At 36.6% G+C, this 16,639-nt stretch overlaps 1 protein-coding gene and 1 long non-coding RNA gene across 2 annotated transcripts in view; one reads left to right on the top strand and one right to left on the bottom strand.

Moving 5' to 3' along the window:
• The window catches only part of LOC141782433 (uncharacterized), a 53,925-nt gene that overhangs the window by 13,312 nt on the left and 23,974 nt on the right, over nucleotides 1-16,639 (bottom strand). The gene's annotated exons all lie outside the window — the stretch shown is intronic.
• csnk2a2a (casein kinase 2, alpha prime polypeptide a) lies at nucleotides 1,075-16,021 on the top strand. Its single transcript, XM_074658776.1, has 13 exons — nucleotides 1,075-1,405; nucleotides 5,980-6,359; nucleotides 9,373-9,484; nucleotides 10,299-10,400; nucleotides 10,576-10,626; nucleotides 10,786-10,845; nucleotides 11,479-11,562; nucleotides 12,035-12,145; nucleotides 12,238-12,339; nucleotides 12,499-12,599; nucleotides 13,887-14,035; nucleotides 15,111-15,198; nucleotides 15,489-16,021. Exons 2-12 carry the CDS (start codon nucleotides 6,253-6,255, stop codon nucleotides 15,182-15,184), a joined length of 1,053 nt encoding a protein of 350 aa, XP_074514877.1. The 5' UTR covers nucleotides 1,075-1,405; nucleotides 5,980-6,252; the 3' UTR covers nucleotides 15,185-15,198; nucleotides 15,489-16,021.

Raw genomic sequence — 16,639 nt, 5'->3', positions numbered from 1 at the left:
TGTAAATAATGAAAATTAAAAATTTATATATATAGTAAATATAAACGGTCTTCAATATAAATTAAAGGGCATTCAAACTCAGTTCTTTTGCAGATTTTAAACTCATATTTCAGGGATTATTAACAATATAGGCAACATTAATTACAAAAAGCATTAGAAATGGGACGATTTCATAAATTTGGCTTTGTGTATTTAATATTTTGCCATGAGAATTTTGCTAATCAGCAGATTTTCTAGTTTCTTAAATGTATATGCTATTTGAGTTCGACAGAAAAAAATATATTTTTGTTTAAACCATTCTTCCAGTTGCATTGGAAATTAAAATAATAAAAAAATTTAAATAAATAATTATTATAATAAATATTATTAAAAATTATACAATAAATATAAACGGTCTTCAATATATATTAAAGGGCATTCAAACTCAGTTCTTTTGCAGATTTTAAACTAGTATATTTCAGGGATTATTAACAATATAGGCAACATTAATTACAAAAAGCTTTAGAAATGGGAGAATTTCATAAATGTGGCTTTGTATACAGTAGTGGAGATATTTATTTTATATATTTTTTCAAGGTTGTTTTTTATATGCAATTTACAGTTCATAATTACAAAAGTTTATAAACCATTTTTTAGATAATGAGCTTAGAAACAAACAAAATAAGAGAAAACAACATCAGCGTTAGAAATAAAAATAACAATTATACAAATGATAAATAAATAATTATAATAATAATTTAAAAAATATATTATTACAAAAATAATTTTAAGTGCATAAATTGTAAATTATGAAAAAAAAAAAAAAAATATATATAATAAATATAAACGGTCTTCAATATAAATTAAAAGGCATTCAAACTCAGTTCTGTTGTAGAATTTAAACTCATATATTTCAGGGATTATTAACAATATAGGCAACATTAATTACAAAAAGCTTCAGAAATGGGAGAATTTCATAAATGTGGCTTTGTGTATTTAATATTTTGCCATGAGATTTTCTATTTTTGTTCGAACCATTCTTCATGAGTTTGTGATGTACAGTAGTTGGGATATTTCATTTGTGTTATTATCAGGTCACTGAGCCGCTGATTCACATCCGGGTGATGTTTACCGCAGACGGCAGAAGAGCATCCTGGTTCTGCTGCTAACGAACCGCTGCTAGAAGAACCTCCACCAACCATCTGATCACATCAATATCTCATCAATACCGCTCATAGATACTCACATAATCAATAACTTCTCACCTGGAGGCGCTGCAACCGGCTGAACGGAGACCAACGGGCCGCTAACGACGACGAGCTAACGGGGAGCTAACGAGAAGCTAACGGGAAGCTAATGAGAAGCTAACGAGAAGCTAACAGCTACCGTTGATGTCGGGCGGACTTCCTCTGATCTCTGCGACGAGGTTAGCCGGCTAACTTTAGCCTCTATTATTGATTTCACACTTTTACAAAATATCCACACTAATAGACAGTTTAAATCCTATACATATTAACTATATAATAACACACAAATATAGGATCTGAGTGGATCTGTGCGGCTGCGTTTCAACGGTTAAGATTTGTGCTATTTCATGTTATGCTAAGCTAGCTAGCTAGATGGTGTTCTCACTGACGGTGCTGGTAATCACACATCAGTTTATTACAACTACGCGATTAACCAGCTGGATTAGTGTTACCTATGCTCTTATTGAGGTGTAACTAGTAGCTGTGTGGCCGGTGGTAAAGGCCCCGGAGAGCCCGGTGTCGTGACGGTTTAGTTCACACAGTGTTTTAGGGGTTTACAGTTTATTAGAGGGGTTTGTGGGTAACTAGATTTGACAGACAGGGGGACGAAATCAGACATAACACCACCAGAGCCTCCGTGTTAATCCAGTGCTGGTTGATGAGCTCTAAATGTAGTGTTTTTTTTAACTAGGTCTGGTGTAAAGTGGATCATTATTTTTGGTGTTTTTCACAGAGATATAAAATATTATTTTGTTTGAGCTAAAAAATGTTTTACAAACCTGAAACTGGGTTTTAAACAGTCTTCAGAGTCTCCATGTTAATCTAGTCCAGGTTTGAGGAGTCTAAATTCAGTGTGTTTTTAACTAGGTCTGGTGTAGTGTGGTCTGGATAGAGAAAATGCAGTGAGATCAATATTTTGTGTGTTTTGTTTAAGATGTCAAATGTTTTACAAACCTTTTAAACAGTCTTTAGTGTATTTATGTTAATCTAGTCCAGGTTTGACGAGCTCTAAATGTAGTGTTTTTTTAAAACTAAGCCTGGTGCAGTGTGGTCCGGATTGAGAAAATGCAGTGAGATCACAATTTACAGAGATATTACATGTTCTACAAACCTGAAACTAGGTTTTAAACAGTCTTTAGTGTATTTATGTTAATCTAATCCAGGTTTGATGCGTCTAAATTCAGTGTTTTTTTAACTAGGTCTGGTGTAGTGTGGACTGGGTTGAGAAAATGCAGTGAGATCAGTATTTTGTCTGTTTTGTTTGAGATATAAAATGTTTTATAACCTGAAACTGTTTTTTTTTGGTCCAGATTTGACAAGAAAAAGCGTTTCCTTCCACAAGTAGAATACATGTATCACAAATCTGAAACTTGGTATACAGTTCTGCAATAATCTAGTCCAGGTTTGACGAGTCTAAATTCAGTGTTTTTTGAACCAGGTCTGGTGTAGTAGTGTGGTCCAGATGGAGATTTGTGTCTGTTTTGTTTAAGATGTAAACATTTCACAAACCTGAAACTGTTTGTTTTTTTGTCCAGATTTGACAAGAAAAAGCTGTGAAATTGTCCTTTTGTCTCCTTCCACAAGTAGAATAAATGTATCACAAATCTGAAACTTGGTATACATTTCTGCAATAATGTGGTCCAGGTTTGAAGAGTCTATAGTCAGTGTTTTTTTAACTAGGTCTGGTGTAAAGTGGTCCGGAATAGAGAAAATGCAGTTGGATCATTATTTTGTGTGTTTTGTTTGAGATATAAAATGTTTTATAACCTGAAACTGGGTTTTAAACAGTCTTTAGTGTATTTATGTTAATCTAATCCTGGTTTGATGCGTCTAAATTCAGTGTTTTTTTTTAACTAGGTCTGGTGTAGTGTGGTCCGGATAGAGAAAATGCAGTGAGATCAGTATTTTGTGTGTTTTGTTTGAGATATAAAATGTTTTATAACCTGAAACTGGGTTTTAAACAGTCTTCAGAGTCTCCATGTTAATCTAGTCCAGATTTGACTGGTCTAAATTCAGTGTTTTTTTAACTAGGTCTGTTGTTGTGAGGTCCAGATTGAGAAAATGCAGTGAGATCAGTATTTTGTCTGTTTTTCACAGAGATATAAAATGTTTCACAAACCTGAAACTGGGTTTTAATCAGTCTTCAGTGTCTCCATGTTATCCCAGTCAGGGTTGACGAGTCTAAATTCAGTGATTTTAGAACTAGGTCTGGTGTAGTGTGGTCCAGATAGAGAAAATGCGGTGAAATCACTATTTCATCTGTTTTTACAGAGATAATTAAAGTATCACAAACACAAAACTGGGTTTTAAACAGTCTTAAGTGTATTTATGTTAACCTTTTCCAGATTTGACGAGTCTAAATGTAGTGTTTTTTTGACTAGGTCTGGTCTGAAGTGGTCCCGATTGAGAAAATGCAGTTGGATCATTATTTTGTGTGTTTTGTTTGAGATATAAAATGTTTTACAAACCTTTTAAACAGTCTTCAGAGTCTCCATGTTAACCTAGTCCAGGTTTGACGAGTCTAAATACAGTGTTTTTTTAACTAGGTCTGGTCTAAAGTGGTCCCGATTGACGAAATGCAGTTGGATCATTATTTTGTGTGTTTTGTTTGAGATATAAAATGTTTTATCTACCTGAAATTGGGGTTTAAACCGTCTTTAGAGTCTCCATGTTATCCCAGTCCAGGTTTGATGAGTCTAAATACAGTGTTTTTTTAACTAGGTCTGGTGTAGTGCGGTCTGGATTGAGAAAATGCGGTGAAATCACTATTTTGTCTGTTTTGTTTAAGGTATAAAATGTGTTACAAACCTTTTAAACAGTCTTCACAGTCTCCATGTTAATCTAGTCCAGGTTTGACGAGCTGTAATTGAGTGTTTTTTTTAACTAGGTCTGGTGTAGTGTGGTCCAGATAGAGAAAATGCTGTGAGATCACCATTTTGTGGGTTTTGTTTGAGATACAAAATGTTTACAAATCTGAAACTAGGTTTTAGGCAGTCGTCACAGGGTCATGTTAATCCTGTCCAGGTTTGAGGAGTCTAAATTCAGTGTTTTTTTTAACTAGGTCTGGTCTTAAGTGGTCCCGATTGAGAAAATGCAGTGAGATCACAATTTTGTCAGTTTTTCACAGATCTATAAAATGTTTTACAAATCTGAAACTATTTTTTTTTTGTCCAGATTTGACAAGAAACAGCTGTGAAATTGTCCTTTTGTCTCCTCCAAGTAGAATAAATGTATCACAAATATGAAACTCGGTATACAGTTCTGCAATAATCTAGTCCAGATTTGACGTTTCTAAGTACCGTGTGTTTTTTAACTAGGTCTGGTGTAAAGTGGTCCGGAATGAGAAATTGCAGTGAGATCACAATTTTGTCTGTTTTTCACAGATCTATAAAATGTTTTACGGACCTGAAACTGGGTTTTAAACAGTCTTCAGAGTCTCCATGTTATCCCAGTCCAGGTTTGACGAGACTAAATTCAGTGTTTTTTGAGCTAGCTATCTGTTGTGGTCTGGAAGCAGAAAATGCAGTGAAATGTCCTGAAAAGGAGACTTTAAACACTCTGTGGACTCTTAATTGTTAACCGTGTCCAGATTTGACAAGAAGCTGTGTTCTCACAGGGATACAACATTTGACAGGACACTGTTTAACAAAACTGGTTTGTTCTGTGTCGCAACACAAGGTATTTTTCAGAGGGTTTAAATTTTCCATGCTTATGTCCTTTAGGTCTGACAAGTTTAAGTTCAGTGGTTTTTCAGGCTGATCTGGTCTAATGTCGGCCTGATGGATTAAAAAGCAAAAAAAAAGGACAGTGTAGGGTCTCCATGTAAATCTAGTCCAGGTTTAACAAGTCTAATATCAGTAGTTTTTGGTCTCTGATGTAGTGAAATCTCCCTTTTTTCTTGTGTTAATATATCCAAAACTAAGTTTTTTTTAAAAACAGATTTAACGTGTTAGTCTAATGCCCATTTTTACAATATTTTACATTTGACAACAGATAATTATACAAGTACAGCTGCAACAATTAGTTGATTAATTGATAGAAATTGAATCAGCAATTAATCGATTTAATAGTTTGTAATTTTTTTTAAAGCAAAAATGCCAACGTTTCTCCTGTTTCTGCTTCACAAATGTGAGGATTTCGTGCTTTTCTTTCTGTATTTTGGACTGGTGGTGGAATATAACAAGCATTTTGAACACATCATATCGGGCTGAGGAAAATAATATATATTTTCATTATTTTAACATTTTATAGACCAAAGGATTCACGGAGAAAATAATAATTAAATTGATCATTTGTTGCAGCCCTACATACAAGAAATATTATCACTCAAGTTTGACTTATTTCTTTCTTATTTTTTTATTGTTTTATTTTAGATATGTTTCATTTATATTATATTATTTTATATTATATATATATATATATATATATATATATATATATATATATATAATAAAAACAAATAAGAAAATAAATTTAAGTGCATACATTTTAAATTATGAAAATTAAAAAATATATAATAATTAAAAATACGAACGGCTGTCAATATAAATTAAAGGGCATTCAAACTCAGTTCTTTAGCAGAATTTAAACTTATATTTCAAGGATTTACAATACATTTTCATAAATTTGTCTTTGTGTATATAATATTTGCCATGAAAATTGTCAAATAGCTCCCAAATCAGAAGTCAACTTCAGCCTTATTGTTACCTTGCTGTCATTCCTTTGACTCAGCCTCTTCTTCGTCTTTCTGCAGCTGGCGGGTCTTCATTTCATCCTGCCAAACATCCTGCTCAGGGGCTTCACTCACTCGGTCATCGTAGCTCTGTCCGTCTGCACCACTGCTGCGTCAGACCGGCCTGACGCCTGTCATCAGAGGGCGCAAGCTGCCAACGCCGATGCTAAGAACAGCACAGGGGTCTTCGTAGAGCCACGTTCTCTGGAGAGTCGCTGCGCCGCCTTCCAGTATCGAGCCAAGAAGTATTCAGAGGGAGCCGAAGGTCCTCGACACGGAGCCGCGAAGCTAGCGATGCCCGGATCCACGCCGGCCAGCAGCAAGGCTCGGGTGTACACCGATGTCAACACACAGAAGAACAGAGAGTACTGGGACTATGATGCACATGTGCCAAACTGGAGGTACACTTACATGTTTTTATTTTTCTCCAAAAAAGTTCTCAACACAAAATGTTAGACAGAACACAACATAAAAATATCTGTATTAAATTAGGTCACACATCAAGCAGGAAGTTTATCAGAGCATCACATTGTGTATGTATTTAAAATATGATTTTCATTTTGAAAAAAGGCTTTCAAATGACCGAGTATGTATCAGTACAGTAATTCCCCAAGACTACACAAATAGCATTGAGCCATTTATACAGAAATTTGTATTGTAATTAGAATAATGTAGAATAAAAATGACTTGAATATATTTTATAATGTAAATAAAGATAATGAATTACGACTTACACTGATACCAGGCAAAATGATGATTATACCTTATTTATTTTACGATTTTCCGCTCTATTTCAACCGCAAACTTTAGATTTTAACATGACTTGTAGGTTTAATAAGTTAAAATACAGAAATCAACTGTAACGCTGGAGATCATATAGAATTAAGCCATAATTTAAATTACATTATGTTGCAATGAGTCTCAGCAGGTTAAAAAATATTTGTAGACTCGTGTCTGACAGAAAATAAATCGGTGACAATTTTGATTAACCATTAAAGTAATTTATTAAAGAATTATCTGCTGATTTGAGCTCCTCAACTTTGAGGATTTGTTGTTTTTCTGTTTTATATTATCAGACAAAACAAGTAATTTAAAGAGAGATTCGTGCTGTGGGAACCTGTGATTATCTGACATTTTACCAATTAAAGAATTAATAGATTAATTGAGGAACTAATTGAGATTAATAGATGATAAATAATAATTAGTTACAGCATTGTTATGTGTAAAGGCCGTTACACACACCGGGGGCGTGACGAATAGAAGACACGAAAATGCGAAATATTTGCCTGTGAATATTATATGTCTAGGGCTTTTATTGTGAAAGGAGTAGTAAGGTTTGCTGTCCTAGTTCCACTCCGAAAATCAACCTTCTTCGCTTTTTTGACGTGTAATATTCGTGTTCTCTGTGAATTATTCATGACAAAAACAACAGTTCGAAAAAATCTATCGATTTGCAAATAAATCGCACAAAAAGGCGTGTAAAGGCCTTTAGGCATAAAATTCCCAAAGGTAATTTTCTTTAGAGCTGCAACTAATGATTATTTTAATTATTCATTTATGTTTTGATTATTGTTTAGATTAAATTATTAATTGTTTAGTCTATAAAATGTCAGAAGATATAAAAAAATGCCCGTTATGATTTCCCAGAGTCAAAGGTGACGTCTTATAATGTCTTGTTTTGTCCGACACACTTAAAGATATTCAGTTTACAATGATATTAAACATAGAAGAAACAAAGCAAATCCTCATATTGGATGTTTGGTGTTTTTTGCTTCATAAATATGGAAGACCTCAACAGTCACGGAAATAGTAATAAAGCATTTAATTGATTAACAATGAACTATACAATCAATATAGGCATTAATAAATTTACAAATGTATTTATTAATCTATGAATAAATGGATTCAATTACAAGGTTATTAATTATTCAACATTTTAATGGACAGTAAAATAAAAATAATTTACAAATTAAATATTAATCAATCAATGGATAATTTAAAATTAAAAAGGGATTTACAAAAACACCATAAAACAGCCAATGATAATAATTAAAAAATGCATTTCTAAATTAATAAAATTTAAAAATGCATTTTAAAAAGAGAAATAAATAACTGGATTCACAAATTGAATTAAAAAATACTGGTTTTAATCAGGCATTTAAAAGGGCAACTTCTTCTGCCATTTGCATTAGCATTTCCAAGATTAAGTGTATCTGCTATTTTTATTATTTTGTGGTCCTCCATACTTAAATGAGTGATTAATGAATCGACTAATTGTTTTAGCTCTTCTTATTGATGATCTGGAAGAGAAGATAGTTGTTTTGTGGTAGGGGTGGGCGATACATCGAATATAGTCGATGAATCGCGGCTTGTCCCACGCGCGGTTTATAAAATGACTGTATCGCGAACATCTACTACAAATTGTCATGTAATGTTTTTAAGCCATCCGCCGGCATGAGACTCGCTTTGTCATTTCCTTCACTCCCTCTTCTCTCCTCCGGCTCCCTCTCACACAGACACATGTGTTACAGACTCCGTCCCCATCCAGACTCTCTCCTGGGCGAGTGTGTGCAGCGTTTTACCTGCACAGAGAGTTACGAGGCGGCCGCCTCCGTTAAATTCCGCCTCCAGCTCTCGACAAAACTCTGACGGGTGTCTTCATGGAAAACACTATTTTCTAACAAGCATTGCACTTGATGGATTTTTGTCATTACGCCGCTGTGTTGGCGCTGTAACAAACAGCACAGTGAACCAGATACGCCGCTGAGAGGAAGAAACAAGCCGTCTGTTTGGTTTTCGGCCGGATTGCTGCAAAGCGGGAGCAGCAGTGTTACCGCTACTAACGTTTTCACCACCACAGCAAAAAAAAACACTAAAGTAAACAAAACTCCTTTCCCCTCCCGTTTGATGTTTTAATATAGTTTTATATCGCCAGTTGGTGTTTATAAATGCTGTTGCAAGCGGCAGTCTGCGTTTGTGAAAGCTGCTCCATCCTCCTCTTTACATGTGTGCCATGAACAGTTTCATAATGAACAGAAAATACTTTTACACTTCTCTCGCTGCGGGGAGGGGCGGTCCCCTGCTCCGTACAGTACAGTACTTGAGTAGCCTACAGTCCAGAGCACGAGATTAAAATTGTTCCAAAAGAAACCACTAATAAATATAAACAAGAATGTTTTAATGCAGACATACAGTGTGCTGCAGTGACTACAACAATCATCATATTGGTGTGATTGTATGCATCAAAGGGTTAAATTGAGCATTTATGAAGCGCTTAGAGGATATTTGAAAATATTGCGATATATATGGTGTATCGCGATATAGCCTAAAAATATCACAATATTATTTTTAGGCCATAACGCCCAGCCCTATTTTGTGGTCTAATTCCTGCTAAATGTTTTTACTCTTTCTCAGCAATCAAGACAACTATCAGCTGGTGCGTAAACTGGGTCGAGGGAAGTACAGTGAAGTATTTGAGGCCATAAATGTGACCAACAACGAGAAAGTGGTGGTGAAAATCCTCAAGGTGAGCCCTATACTACCTTCTTTATTTGTTCCTTTATTATGCTTTTCTACATTTAAATGTTCTCTAAGAACTGGTTGAACTGGAGATTGTAAACTCTGTCGTTAAAAGTGCAGCGTTGCATTTATTATTGGGGTTTGTTTGCACCGAGATGATCTCAGCAGGTGCTGCTCCCACTCACAGCAGATGACTTCTGTTGGAGAATAATTACAGCCGTCCATCCAAATCGTGTCAGAATATTTCTCCAGTATAAATGTCTTTGTTTGCAGCACTGTTTCATAAATGATAAGTACAGATGGATGGTGTCAAAGACAAGCTGCTGTCATTAATGCTCTGATATCCTCACATCACACTGTGGCGACATCTGCTGGTCAAATGTTGCTGAATGCAAACAGTGATTTAACTGATTCACACAGATCTGTGTGTATAAAACAGAAATGTTTTGTTATTAATTTCACACTTAACACTACTACTACTACTAAATTATTGTTATTAATAATATAATAATAAAAATAAGAAGAAGAATGTCTGAGATGGTTATCTTATTTATTTATTATATTATAAGAGCGGCTTTCGAAAAGTTTCAAAGCATTTTTAAATTACAAATTCGAACCAGGTTGTCACTTTATTAAAATTTATATTAATGCAAAAGAGTTAATTAATCCAACTTTCATGAAATTTATAAAGTTCAGTTTTTGCTGAAATTGTGAGGTGGGAAAAAAAAAGATTTTTGTGTGTTTAGGTATTAAAAGATTAGTTCTCACTGCACTACTTTATTTAATTTATATTGAATGCGCGTCTTGTTTTTCTGTCGCAGCCCGTTAAGAAGAAGAAGATCAAACGGGAAATCAAAATTCTTGAAAACTTGCGCGGAGGAACCAACATCATCCGCCTGGTGGACACGGTCAAAGACCCGGTGGTGAGTTCAGATTCCTGCCGTCACTTTGCTGCATGTCGGCACGCCAGCAGTGGTAATCCAGTCATGCGTGTAACTGTGTGAGTGTGAGTGTGTGTGTGTGTGCGTGTGTGTGATGGTGATCTCCACCTACCTGCTGCTCTCCTCAGTTAAGCCTTGTGTTGTCCTCTCTTTGCAGTCCAGAACACCAGCGCTTGTCTTTGAGTGCATCAATAACACAGATTTTAAGGTACTTAAGTTTGGCCGACATCATACATGCAGCACTACCATTGATATCCATTATTAATAACATGCATAATAACCCTCCAGTTAATGTTGTACGTGTACAGAAGCTGCTTATTAATGATTTGTTTTCTAAACATTTGATAAACTTCATGTTGTTCCACAGGAGCTTTACCAGAAGCTGACAGACTATGATATCCGTTACTACATGTATGAGCTGCTCAAGGTAAAACAAACACATTAACTCATCTTGTGTCAACTTATTTATTTATTTAACCATGGTTATTTATCACTTTTAAAATGATTCAATAAATAAATCTGTGAATGTAAATTTGTGGGGTGATGTTGTTTTAGGAGTTATCTTCAGTAGGGGTGTAAGAAAATATCAAATATCGCGATATCATGTTTTGTGATACTGTATCGATTCTCAAAAACACTGCATGGATTTTTAATTAATAGTAGCACTTCTGGAGTTATTTAAACCCAAACCACGATCTTTTCTTAAAGCTAACGAAGTAGTTCTGTTGCCTAACCCTAACCAAGTCGATCTATTCTTAAACCTAACTAAGTAGTTTTATTTTGAAAAGACTGGAGCGGAAATTGACACGTGCGTCACCTGTTGCTGGACATTCGTAGGAAAACTTGCAAGAAATACATTGTTGAAAGTCGTGTGGAGCGTCACGAAGAAAAGGGGAGATTTGTGTCTATGTACACAAATCAAATAGATTAAATTTCATCACAAACTGCCGTGAGACTGTGTTGGAATAGTTTGCCGTAGAGGAAGAAGCTGCAGTGCAGAACAGAAGACGGTTGTGGACCGGCCTCGGTGTTGAATATGTGTCTCTGTCTCTTGTTGAAGGCTCTGGACTACTGTCACAGTATGGGGATCATGCACCGGGACGTGAAGCCGCACAACGTGATGATCGACCACCAGATGAGAAAGGTACTGATGACTGTCCTTAACTTCATTTTTACACGACATGAATCCCCAAATAGATCCTACAATAAAGATTCTTTGTTTCTACTTATTATTTAGATCATCATAGATATTAAGTCAATCAATAACAGTAAAGTAATATATCATCACACCAGGCTGTGGCTGAAACAATGACATATGAATGTTACATGTTGTTGTATTTTATGGTCATTTTCAAGCTTAATACATCGTGGTAATAAGTGAGCAAGTTTAATACGTATATACGGAGTACTTTGGCAAGGAAATAGTTCACCAACAATGGGTCCATTGACTGTGAACGATTCTGCTGTTCCTCTGAGCTTTATGGAACGTTTTACAATAATAATGATTAAAAAATACCTTCAACAATACTTTAAATACCTGAGGAATCCTGCATTAGCCTGTAGTTTGACCCTGCGTTGTAAACCAGATGAATGAATGTTTCCTCTCTGTGTCACAGCTGCGTCTTATAGATTGGGGTTTGGCAGAATTTTACCATCCCGCTCAGGAATACAACGTCAGGGTGGCCTCCCGCTATTTCAAAGGCCCTGAGCTGCTAGTGGACTATCAGGTACCGGCTGTTACAGCGATATACTCTGACTTTATTTGAGGGGGAAACACAACTATTGGTGTGTGAATTACTCTCTTTTATAATCCCTCCAGATGTATGACTATAGTTTGGACATGTGGAGTCTAGGCTGCATGTTGGCCAGCATGATCTTTTTGAAGGAACCGTTTTTTCATGGCCAGGACAACTACGACCAGGTAACGCATCAGAGTCATATCCCGCATAAAACAAAGCACCTGACAAATTAGAAAGTCACATCTGGGTGAAATCAAGAACCACAGATTGGGACAGAAATATACTTGACATATTATACTTTTATACTTATTGTAACGAATGTATTAAATGTTGTTTTGCAGCTGGTCCGCATTGCTAAAGTTCTCGGCACCGATGAGCTCTTCGGCTACCTGCACAAATATCACATAGAACTGGACACTCGCTTCAAAGACCTGCTGGGACAGTGAGTACCAAACAGTTAATCAGCAGAAACGCATTCAGATGTATACAAAACAACCGTCTCTCTCTTTCTCCGACTGGCGTGCGTTGTTAGCTGTTACATTTTGGACGTTACAACGCTCTTGAGTTATGGAAAATGTTTAGATCACACGAGTCTGAAACAATCCTACGCAGCCACCACAGGAATGTAACTCTACAACTAGTATAATACTAATAATATTATTGTAGCCTGATCTTTATCTGCAACTATGCAAAAACTAATACCGGCTTTAAACCGAATGAATAGACATAAAGATGCCATTGTTATGAATGAAGCTTTGAAACTATTGGGTACAGCCCTACAGCTCCTTTCACATTCTACTCATTTGATCTACTGTCAATATAATGATACTGATTAGTTTAGCCCTAATTCATACTTTAGTTTTTTATAGACTGTATTTTATTGATTTATTTTTGTACAGCTGCTCTGTAAAGACAGACACTGATGCATTCATTAAATATTTTGTAGAAAAAGGTTTACACTTCTCAAAGTGAGAAAGCATTGTTTTTGTAGTTATTCAAATATTGTTGTATTGGCATACGTCGGATTAAATGAGTTAGTCTTACTTCATTAAATCAACTTTCTTTAATGAAGATAACTCGTCAGTGTGTGTCTCCCTTTTGTGTGCGGCGAACGGGAGAGCAAACTGTTTTTTTAACGCAGTGGAAATGTTATGTTTGAAAGGCTAAACGCCAACGAATATGGATTGAAGCAGAATATTACGTTGTAATCCGATATTGTTGTATTAGCATATGTCTCTGAAAAATCCCTCAAAACAATATCCAGTATTACTAAGAGGTTTAACTGAGGGAACATCAACATGAACAATTGACGTTTTAATCCGTCGCAGTAGGAAGAGCTCGGCTCAGGTGTAAATAATCAAATGAATGATGGCTGAATGAATTCCTTTTAGCTGCTTCAGTTTCAGGGTCCTGGTTTTGTTCGTGCTGTTGCGACTTACTGTGACGTTTGAATAGAACAGAGCCTTCGTTAATGTTATTGGTAACACCTGTGTTAATGTTTTGGTAAATAATTTGTTTTGTAAATAATAATAAATAGTATTCGCGAGCAGCTAAAAGACGGTCGTCTCGTATGATTTCAACAAACATGCAGGAATATTCTACTTGTGTCCAACCTGCTTTGACTGTCAGATTGTCGCTATAAACAGAGCTCAGCACCGTCTCCACGCTCGTATAATTCACATTAAATAAAGAGGAACTTCAGTCATATTAAATGTTTGTGTGTGTCCAGGCAAACAAGGAAGCGTTGGGAGCAGTTCATCCAGTCAGAGAACCAGCACCTGGTGAGTCCGGAGGCTCTGGACCTGCTGGACAAGCTGCTGCGCTACGACCACCAGCAGAGGCTGACGGCGGCCGAGGCCATGCAGCACCCATACTTCTGTTAGTACACACACCTACACACACACATACACACACCTACACACACCTACACACACCTACACACCGTCTGCCTGCCTGGCTGTCAGAGCCACTGCTAACAATGAGGAGTAACTTATTAAATAGAGGGCAGGTTAGTGTTGCGCTGGAACCAGCGGGTCGCGTGGTTTGGGTGACGAATTGATAAAGCAACATTCCGAGTAAAAGTGTTGGCCCCCCCAAGTCTGTATTTTTCCGAGTTTTTTTAATCCGCCAGCTGATAAAAAACGTTACGCACAGAAACCTTGCATACTGAGTCCGATGCGTTTTATTGTTATATTCGTTCCAAAAATTCTCAATACGAGACAAAACTGAATTAAATACGTGGGTGCGAAGGACAGCGCTAGTCCCAAACACGGCCTATGTATGAATGACATTAGTAAGAAGCTATCTTCTTTATCTATCAACTTTGTTTTGTTATTAATTTGCACGTTAATATTTTTTGGTACTGTTGTTTTTGGTGTATTTAACGTGAATATTACGCAGCGAAAAAGCCTCACTTTTTCAGAACGAGGCAGATTTTTCGGAGCTTTCGCACTGCGATTAAAGGCATCAACCAATCACGTTGTTCAGAGCGGGTTGAGTTACGTCTGTATTTCTGAAACAACAACACGGAGGCTCCGAAGTCCAAACCAAGACGGCAAACTTTATTGATTCTTTCAACGTCAACAAAGGAAGCCAGACCCACTCCTTTTGTTCTTACCTTTCACAATAAAAGACCCTAGACATATAATATTCGCAGGCAAGTATTTTGCATTTTCGTGTTGTTTATTCGTCACCCCCCCGGTGTGTAAAGGACCTTAATACCAACTTTACGACTAGTTAGGTAGTCCCTATTATTACCAATACATTTATCTTCATATTTTTTTGTACGTTTTCTTCTTATTTTTATGGACGGTGCATGAAATTTATAAAAACAAAGTATAAAGACTTATTTTAACTGAAGTTAACTTCAGACACCAGGACAAAGACACACCTGTATATATGCTTCATTTACCTGAGAACTGACCTGAAGTAAAAGTGAGTATTTGTCCCTCAGATGCTGTGGTGAAGGAACAGGCAAACGCCAATACAGACGGCACAAAGGCCATAAGCAGCTCCAATGCAACATGATAACCAGAGAGCAGGTAATGCACACAGCATACATACCTATACATACCTAGCTAAAGCTAATGCAGTCTAATACAACAGTCGTGCAGTAAATCAGTTTAAACTGTTTGAGAGGTGTCAATTCGATTTGAATTGTGTTCTACTGACTGACAGATGTTTCTATTATTTCTGTCAACGAGGGTAGCCAAACAGAAACACCTGTTAACGTAATCCGCGCCTAACATTTCTACAGTCCTGTAATCCATCAGATGATCATTGTTTGACCTCTGATTGGTCTGTTTTTTTTGTTCCCCTTTCGTCCAATCAGGAAGAATCTTTGTTACCTCAACTTGTGACCTTTTCGTGGCAGAAACTTCTGCCTCCACATCAACAGCCATACTGGATGCAAGATGTCAATTTTGCAGCATACACAAACACGCACGGATTAAACTTCTCCCAACAAAACCCGGGGGGGGGGGGGGGATCTGCGCTGCTTGGTCCGAGTCACAGATAATCTGTTCAGAACCCCCCCCCCCCCCCCCCCAACCCAACCCAACCCAACCCAACCCAACCCAACCCAACCCAACCCAACCCACACCCTCCTCTTCCTCTTCCTCCTCCTCCTCCTGCCTCCCAACACCCCCGCCCCCCCCCCCCCCTCAACCTGTTTTTAAAATGAGCAAAGTGACTGTTGTTGGATCAGTATCAAGCCGGTGTTGTGCTGTAAAGACGTTTGTCCGTCATTACGATGCTGTGGTGACCTGAGATCCAGTTTTAGCACTGAGTGGCATGGAGGCTCTTTTCTGCTACGGATAGAACAAAAGCTATATTGAAAGAGAATAAACCATTTTTATTTAAAGACGCACGTGTCGGATTTTTATTGACTCTAAACTGTTGAAATTCTGCCTTTTGTTGTTGTTGTTGTTGTTGTTGTTGGCCGTCCCGACAGTCCAGATAGCGGCGGTTAAGTACTACACTTAAATACAAATCTGAGGTACTTGTACTTGAGTCTTCTATTCATACCACTTTCTACTTCTACTCAACTACATTAATCTGACAGCTTTATGTACTTTACTAACTGTGTTTTAATGTGTTTTGAACACAAAACACATTAAAAGTTTGTTTTTTATGAATTCAACAACAATTTATAGTACATTACACCTACAGCTGAAATTGTCAACTTTTTTAGATTTTAATAATCGTTTAGTCATTGTTCATGTAAAAACATTTAATGATTTGCTGCTTTTTCTTTTAATAATGTTAACATTAATATATTAGTAATAATGTTGAGGTTTGGACTGTTGGTTGGACTAAACAAACACGGTGAAGGTGTCACTTTGGGCTCTGGCTCATTGTTTTCACTATTTTTACAAACCAAACAATCAATAAATTAATGGAGAAAATAATCAGATTAATGGTGCAGTGGTTAGCACTGGCGCCTCACAGCTAGAGGGTTGCAGGTTCGAATCCGGCTTGGGA

The sequence above is a fragment of the Sebastes fasciatus genome, chromosome 2 (assembly GCF_043250625.1).
Source record: "Sebastes fasciatus isolate fSebFas1 chromosome 2, fSebFas1.pri, whole genome shotgun sequence".
Lineage (NCBI taxonomy): Eukaryota > Metazoa > Chordata > Actinopteri > Perciformes > Sebastidae > Sebastes > Sebastes fasciatus.
Note: the sequence above shows the minus strand (reverse complement) of the source record. Positions and strands in the feature narration are given on the sequence as shown.